Source organism: Triticum dicoccoides, chromosome 5B (assembly GCF_002162155.2).
Source record: "Triticum dicoccoides isolate Atlit2015 ecotype Zavitan chromosome 5B, WEW_v2.0, whole genome shotgun sequence".
Classification (NCBI taxonomy): domain Eukaryota; kingdom Viridiplantae; phylum Streptophyta; class Magnoliopsida; order Poales; family Poaceae; genus Triticum; species Triticum dicoccoides.
Window position 1 is genome coordinate 536,412,215 of NC_041389.1, and position 8,748 is coordinate 536,420,962.

The following is an 8,748-nucleotide window of genomic DNA, read 5'->3' on the forward strand; positions in this document are numbered from 1 at the left end:
TAAAACACCTGACATATTGCTGATCTAGACATGCTCGTCTTTTGTGGCAGCCTTTGTACCAATATCACAATATGTAATAAACAACTGGAGGAAAAATTGAGATATAAGTGCACCCCACTAAAAAGGACTAACAAGCTAATTTTGGACATAACATAAGGGATGTGTTTCGGCAAAAGACCAGGCTTTGTCCAGTACAACCATTGGCAAATAACAAGAAATGCACACTATGAATTTGCTGCCGCGCTTATGTGTTTCAACAACAGACCAAGCTTTGTCCAGTACACATTAGCAAATAACAAAAAATGCACATTATGCACAGCGCGCAGAATAGCATGAAAAGCTAAGAAGTAGGATAAGGAAAATCAGATAACAAAGTTCAAGACTCGTTATAATTCAGTAGACAAAGTCATACAAGGTGACACACCTGATTAGGACGTAGGTATAGAAAATAACAATACTTGGTGAATAGTGAGATCACTGTAGTTTTTAGCTCTTGGATTGCTCCTGCAGATTATATCAAACTTGAGTGAAATCGAGCTTAAGCAATTAGAACTTAGAAGTGCCTAACTGAACTAACTTCTGACAGAAAAACATCAGAAATTCAGTGATGTAAGTATTCTTATTTGTCATGCAATGACCTAAAAAAAGAATTATGTTCATTTGTACTGAGTTTGAGCATGCTTAAACACATAGAAAGTAAATAGCAAATTATATTGTCCGAAACTGATCTTGCTGGAGAGGATTATATTAGCAGCAACTGCTTAGTTCTAACAAAATATGGTTCGTCTATTTACTTAGATAGTGGTCCACTTATTCACCTCCAATGTTTTGGCGTGATGGTGTTGATTCCCTTTCCACTCTGCTCGTAATCTCAGCAGGGCTTGGAATTTCCAATTTGTTGGTGCTTGAAGGGCAACCATCGGTGTCTCCGTTCAACATGGACACCCTGCCATTACATACAAGTTAATTAAAGCATCTAATTAATTGACAGATTCTTGCTCATGATCGACGAATAACAATCAAACCAAGAACGCATGGCGCTTAATTCTCACTAACTAATAATTCGTGCATATGGAAAAAGTCATGCACACCCTTAAGCTAATAAATTGTCTCAAGTAAGCCCCCCCCCCCTCCTCCCCGCAAGTCCACGTTCTCTACTTCAACATGCCCTCCCACCCATCTCGCTTCTTATCCTAATTCCAACATCATCAGTGGCCACCGTGTTCATCTGATCACTATGTTTAAATTTTTAGATTTTTGTAGTTATTTTTTGAAACAATTTATTCCGTCATTGTCATTTTTTGAAACAAAGACATTTGTTTCTGAGTTGTAATTAGCTACGCATGCTTTTCATGCCTTCCATAAGAAAAGTACACTTTAACTACCCTATTCCAAAAGCATAAGAACAGAGCCCAAAATTTTCCGCAGAGAATAAATAAACACCAATCTATTTCATCTTTTTCTTTTTATTAAACCACTCCCATCAACCTGCAGTTCTATTTGATTGAACCAACTGCACTCTTTTTTTTCATGCAGGTCTCCTCGTATAACTATTAAAAATAAAATATCTTATTGAATACTGAGTAAACTCCTGTTTGATGGAACATTACCTATAACTGACAATATATAAGTATTTTATGTAGCACGACTATATAAAAGAAAAGGCATGAATAACTATAAGGGTGCAGTTTACAGCCTGAAAAAAGTATGCATGAATAACTTTAAAGGTGCTTACAGCCTGAAAAATGTATAACTTTTGGATGTAAAACATGAATCATTTTCTACCTAACTGAAGATGAATCTTCAGATGTACCTACAAAATACAATAGTACAATCTTGTGAGTTGACAAGAACGCACTGCCTAAGGGCAATGAGCGTACATCTAAGCACTGTGGGTGCTCTTACATGCTGCCTACTCGTTTATGATAATCACGATAGGGCCTGCTCTGGGGCAACAACATTGAGCATTAGTATTGTCACGGACATGATACAATCACATGCTAAGGCAACGGAGTTAAGCATTACTACTCGTAAATAGTGTGATATGACAATCATAAGATAACTCCGCTCAATCATTAGCACAAACGCTTTGCACTCACCAGCTACACAGCCGCCTGGTCCGATACGTCAATTGCTGCCGCAAGATGTGCCGCCGCTGGGTGCGCTGACACTCCCGTTGGCTATGGGACGGGAGGAATATCATCGATGCTCCTCCTCCCTGCTCTCCCCGACTGGGCCTCCCAAATCAGCTGCAGCCAATCCCTTCTTCCGGAGCCGTCGCTGGGGCTCACCTTCTGAATCGATGCGTCAATGCATGGACTGTCAGAGTACGGCAGCAATGGCAGCGCCAAGAAAGATGTCTCAATGCGGATGCTGGGTTGCACGGGAATTCATTGTACCGGTGTGATGGCACTATACCCGTGTCAGGACACATCCCTTGAAGCTGAGTATCGAGGCGGGCGTTTTCGTTGTGGCGCCTTGGACCTCGAGGCAGGCGAGGTTGCAGTTGGCCCTCCGGCCGTCAATCACCGGGTACGGACCCAAGCACGCCCTAATGGCCGCCTCCGCTTCCTGGAACGTAACATGCCAAGCATCCATCCAGGCATAGCATTAACTAACGGGGCTGAATTAAGCAAGAAAATTAACTACAGGAAGACCAATCGATGATGAGGGGAGGAGAGAATTGTTTGGGCGGTACTCACGAATCCGCCGCCCTTGGATCTTCCAGTGCACTTGTCTGCAATGACAACCTTGAGGATCTCGCCGAAGCGCGAAGTGGCCGCACACGTCCTCCTTGCTCCAACTCTTTCACACCAGACCCTGTGGAAAGGGAACCATTCTCTTCGTAGCATGCACGGATGCAAGGGATCGAGAGATGGAGAAGACAAGGAATCGAGTCATCAAGGGATGCAGAAGACTCGAGGGATCAAGGGATGGTTCAAACCTATCAGGCCGGCTCCTCGGCGGCGGCAGTGCGTGAGGCCGCAGAGGTGAGGCCGGCGTTGGCTGTGACGGCGTCGGCCAGGGCCGCCCGGGGCACAGAGGAGTCACCGGAGTCCAAGGGATGAGGTCAAGGTCGGACAAGGAGAGGACGGCGGCGACCACGCTTTGTCTAGTACAACGCGACCACGCCCTTGGGGATCCGCGGCGGTGGTGGCGGCATCCCTGGGGATTCGCGGCGGCGGCGTGCGGCGTCTCTGGTGATTTGCGACGGCGGTGGCGTGCGGCGTCTCTGGTGATTTGCGACGGCGGTGGCGTGCGGCATCCCTGGGATTCGGCAGCGGCTGCCGCAATGGTTGTGGGGAACCCTAGACAAGGGAGGTCGAGAGAGAGGGAGGAGTGGTGGTACGGGGGCAAATTGGGTTTCGTTTCGTGGGAGGGGCCTAGTTGGTTTTGGTTGGTTTTTTTTGAAACCGTGAGGTGGGATAGAGGACGAAAAAAACCCGTTTCTTGTAGGACGAAAATTGACCGGCGGAGACTATCAACTGCTCCATTAGGAGTAGAGATTTCTGGCCGAGCCAGCTTTTACTTCAATTGACTGCATGATCAAAGTATAGATATAGATAGTATATTTGTACTGGTATGATGAACAAGAGCTTCCAGTTAATTACATAATATTGGTGATGTAGTTTTACTTGCTGTGTATGCTTGCTTAGTTGTCCATCGGGCCGCTCTCTTGTATCGCTTGAGTGCGCCAATTAGTTCAGCCAGCCTCTATGATTTATTTTTTAGCTTCTGGAGTGCTTCTATCTATATTTGTGAAAAATTCGACCCAACAAAAAAAATGTTAATCAGTCCGCTCTCTCAAAGTTGAGTTTAGGCTGCTGCATATGAATGATTTTTTTTCTTAGTTTGGGTGCTAGGTACTGATAGAGTTGGTGTATCCATACATAGCACACACTTGCGCATTTTTTTAGTTCTTCTGTTGCGAATGAGAATAACCATCATGGACCTCCTCTGTTTTCAAGCAGCTTGCTTCTCCATGTATGATTTATGCAGCATATACATCTTGCTCCTCTTTTATCAGTAGCAATGGAAGTTGATGAAATTTAAGTGTCGTGTTGTTCTAGAGATGCAGGGAGGGAGGGACGTCCATGGATTGGACTGCAAGGATTGGATGCAAACCAATGCACATGAGGAGGAGATATGCAAGCCAGGCCATGACCTAAAGGTCCCTGCCGTGAACCCCTTCCCCTTCCCGTGTATAATCATGCTCAACAAATACTTGATATGATTTTGGTTGATCTTCAATTCAGCCTAGCTAGCTGTTGTAGTACTTGCTTGTCTCCTTCCAAATGTTGCCCAGTCCGTTGAGTTTCTAATTGCTCTAGGTAGTACTGCTATTTTTTTGCTCTGCGATTTGGTGTGCATGGTTCTAGGCTCCCAGTCTACCGCTTTTGTTGTTGTGATGTCGAGCTCTGTTTTCTTTATTATGACAAGTGCAAAATTAGTAGTGGGAAGTAAACTTTTGTTAACTACTTAACTTGTTGGCTGAACCAATGGAACTATTGTTATATTTGATTTGTTGCTCAACTAGTGCTGCAATGATGGAACCGATGATTGTGCATGATGCATCCATCCATTTTATCGGAGAGGCTGTGTTTTTTTCTTCTTGTGCTAAGATTGATAGCATCACATATCCTATGCTTTTGTTTCTCCAGTAGAGCCTTGTGAGATTGATATGTCTGCCACCGTCCTTGAATGGTTGTGCAATAATAATGGTCCTAGCTAATTACTAGTATGCGCTGCTGCTAAAACAACTTGCTCCTCGTTTGATTTCGAAGATGCTGTTGCTGCTAAAGTCGCAACAACAACAGCCACGCTTTGGTTCCCCAAAATTCAGATGGCACTTGCATCTCTACATACACACACATATGAATATTCACCTCGGTTTGGTTTATTTTGCATGTGTACATTTGCTTTAACTTTCACTGAAACTATCTTGGTGACACTTGCATCAATGGTGTGTTCTGCCCTTGTAGATGTCCTCGGAGAAGATGGCCATTGGAGTGTAGGGGAGGAACAACCTTGTCCTGCTCAAGGAGGAGGAGGAGGACCACCCAAGCTCGACGACGACACGGCAACAGGTAGCACTCGCCTCCCTCCCAAGGTGAAGGTCTGATCCGCCTGTTTAGATGGTCTGCTCTTGTATTATGCATGTGAGGGGAGAAGAAGGCCATTGGACTGAATTATATTTGCATGTGAGGTAGATGCAGAGTATAGATTCACAAAATTCACCACATGAGCGTACTACCTATATCCAAATTCTGGATACCACTTGCATATCCTGTATGTACACATGAAAAAGCACGACGGTTTGCTTTAGTTTGTATGTGTCCAACTGTATTTTACTTTGACTGAAACTATCTATCTTGGTGGCCCTTGCATCTCCTGTGCATACATACATATGAATCAGCACCACACTTTTCTTCAGTTTGTATGTGTCAATTTTTTGGTTGAACTTTGACTGAAACCAACTGAATGGCACCTCAATCTATACATACACATGAATCAACACCACCCTTGGTTCAGTTTTGTATGTGTCCACTTGTTTTTACTGTGACTAAAACCAACTCGATGGCACTTGCATGGTCTGTAAATACATATGAATCAGCACCACACTTTGGTTCAGTTTATATGTGTCGGTTTTTTCGTTTTACTTTGACTGAATATTTATGAGTAAGTATCATTAGTCACAATCAGAGACCAATTTCTTTCTCTTTGGAGCTTGCCTTGAACAACAATTGATGCTTGATAGATACAACTGAAACTGGAGCATCTCTGTCTATATGTATTAGTAGCATTGTTTGGTTCAAGCACCAACATGACAAGTTATCTTCAGCAAAAGCAATATTTTTTTCCTTTTTAGTTAGATGCCCCTGTTCTAGGCGATTTTCTTTTGGTAAATTCAGTATATAGATTACATATTCATCCTCATGTGTAGGATCTTCGGTTTATTATACTGACTGTATGCCACCACATCGTTGCAGCCTCGTCTCCCCCACCACCGCCCCTCGGCCTCCTCTAATGTTGTTGCGGATTCTTAGAATGGAAATGTTATGTACATCAAAAATATTCTCTAGTCTGAGTTTGCAAATCCATGGTTGTTGAATCATGTCTGTATAAGCATTTGTAAATAGCTAGCCTTTTTGGCTAATCTTTTTTTTTGTTCTGGTCAGCAAGTATGCCGACGACAATGCCGTAGGCATAGATGGCTGTTGTGATACCAACAGCTGGCATGTGGCGTGTATGCCTACGGCAAAGCCGTCGGCATAGTTTTGCATGGCTTTGCTGTAGGCATAGTCCACGACAAGGAGCAACCAGGAGCTGCCACGTGGAAGGCTATGCCGACGGCAAAGCCGTAGGCATAGATTTGCCACGTGGCAACTCCTGGTTGGTCGGACTTCGTGACGGCACCGTTAGCTGCCGTCTCGTCCATTTTTCTGCCGACGGTGAAACTATGCCGACGGCTGTACGGAAGCCGTCGGCATAGGCTACTATGCCGACGGCTTTAGTACGCCGACGGTCTGACAAGAATACGCTGACGTGATCTACACTGACGGGGCTATGCCGACGGCAGTCGTAGGCATAGATCTATGCCGACGGCATAGGACGTATGCCGACGGCCCTTGGCCGTAGGCATAGCCCGCGAGTCCGGTAGTGTCTCCTCTCAATTCCCGAGAAGGAGTGGAAAGGCGCCGGAGGGCATCGCGTCGGGGAGTGGGGGTGGGCGAGATACACCCGGATCAGAAGCAAATCTGGAAGATAGGTTTTCAGGGTTGAACCTCCATGGGGAGGAGGAAGAGGAGTTGGATCTGTCGGGAGAGATTGAAGGATTAATAGAAGAAACTCGTTGGATCGCCATCTTTAGGGTTTATACGACCAAACCCTTTAGTCATGTTGCTTTGTATAAGGCGATGAGAAACGCCTGGGCGCCTGTGCAGGGAGTGATCTTCAAGGATAAGAAACCAAACATCTTCCTCGCCCAATTCCTTTGCTTGAGTGACTGGAATCGCGTCATGAATGGTGGCCCATGGCTGTTCCGAAACGCCGCAGTATTTTTGGAAGAATATGATGGACTGTCGAACGTCGAGGAGTATAAGCTCGATCGTATCGCTGTGTGGGCACGCATTATTGGCATACCGGATGGTCTCATGAAGAAAACAGAGATTGCTGAGAAAATAGCTAGAAAAGTGTGAATCCCCCCCTATCAAAGTCATTGTCAATGAGGGACGTATAAATCCAGCAAAATATTTGAGAGCTCGAGTTCACATAATGCTGGATACCCCCATTGCTCGGTTTGTACCACTGGCATTGAAGGAAAGTAAAAGGTACCCTGTTGAATATGAAAAGCTTCATGATTTCTGTGACTTTTGTGGTCTGATTGGACACCTGGTTACTGAGTGTGGGGATGGTCTCCACAAGCCAGAGGATTGCAAGTGGGGGGACTGGCTCCTGGTGAACTATGATGATCCCTCTGGTGGATCCGGAAGTGGCAGGGGTAGGACAAACATGGGAAGTGTTGGGGAACATAGCAATAATTCAAAATTTTCCTACATGTCATCAAGATCAATCTAGGAGATGCTAGCAACAAGAGAGAGGGAGTGCATCTTCATACCCTTGAAGATCGGTAAGCGGAAGCGTTGCAAGAACGCGGTTGGAGGAGTCGTACACGTAGCGATTCAGATCGCGGCCGAATCCGATCTTAGCATCGAACAATGGTGCCTCCACGTTCAACACACGTGCAGCCCGGTGACGTCTCCCGCGCCATGATCCAGCAAGGAGGAGGGAGAGGTTGAGGAAGAGGGCTCCAACAGCAGCACGACGGCGTGGTGGTGATGGAGTGGCAGTTCTCCGGCAGGACTTCGCCAAGCTCTTGCGGAGGTTGAGAGGTGTTGGGGAGGGGAGGGGTTGCGCCTTGGATGTGGTGCTACAGCCCTCCCCTCGCCCCTCTATTTATAGGAAGAAGGGGAAGTGGGCTGGCCCCTCTAGATGGGATCTAGAGGGGGGGCTGATACGTCTCCAACGTATCTATAATTTATGAAGTATTCATGCTATTATATTATCTGTTTTGAATGATTATGGGCTTTATTATCCACTTTTATATTATTTTTGAGACTAACCTATTAACCGGAGGCCCAGCCCAGATTTGCTGTTTTATGCCTATTTCAGTGTTTCGAGGAAAAGGAATATCAGACGGAGTCAAAACGGAACGAAATCAACTGGAGAAGTTATTTTTGGAAGGAAAGCAACCTGATAGACTTGGAGTGCATGTCAGGGGAGTCCCGGGCTGTCCACGAGGGTGGGGGGCACGCCCTACCCCCTGGGCGCGCCCCCCTGCCTCGTGAGCACCCCGGAGGTCCACCGACGTACCCCTTGCAACCATATATACCTACGTACCCTAAAACTTTCAGAACAGAAGATAGATCGGGAGTTTCGCCGCCGCAAGCCTCTGTAGCCACCAAAAACCAATCGGGACCCTGTTCCGGCACCCTGCCGGAGGGGGATCCCATCACCGGAGGCCATCTTCATCATCCCGGCGCTATCCATGACGAGAAGGGAGTAGTTCACCCTCGTGGCTGAGGGTATGTACCGGTAGCTATGTGTTTGATCTCTCTCTCTCTCTCTCTCTCGTGTTCTCTCTCGTGTTCCCTCTATGGCACAATCTTGATGTATCCCGAGCTTTGCTATTGTAGTTGGATCTTATGATGTTTCTCCCCCTCTACTCTCTTGTGATGAATTGAGTTT

The 8,748-nt window shown here is 45.9% G+C and overlaps 1 protein-coding gene and 1 long non-coding RNA gene across 2 annotated transcripts in view; one reads left to right on the top strand and one right to left on the bottom strand.

Annotated features, from left to right (window-relative positions):
• LOC119306032 overlaps positions 1-2,359 on the bottom strand; it is a 4,600-nt gene extending 2,241 nt beyond the window's left edge. The window contains exons 1-3 of the mRNA XM_037582384.1: positions 2,100-2,359; positions 819-946; positions 425-504 (exon numbers count right to left, since the gene is read on the bottom strand). Of these exons, the coding sequence (XP_037438281.1) occupies positions 425-504; positions 819-946; positions 2,100-2,203 (312 nt within the window). The 5' untranslated portion in view covers positions 2,204-2,359. The remainder of the gene's footprint in view (positions 1-424; positions 505-818; positions 947-2,099) is intronic.
• Positions 2,360-4,087: 1,728 nt separating this feature from the next.
• On the top strand, positions 4,088-6,101 carry LOC119306033. The gene is made up of 3 exons (XR_005148828.1): positions 4,088-4,171; positions 4,983-5,087; positions 5,991-6,101. It is a non-coding gene; the product is annotated as an uncharacterized LOC119306033 (long non-coding RNA).
• Positions 6,102-8,748: the final 2,647 nt, after the last annotated feature.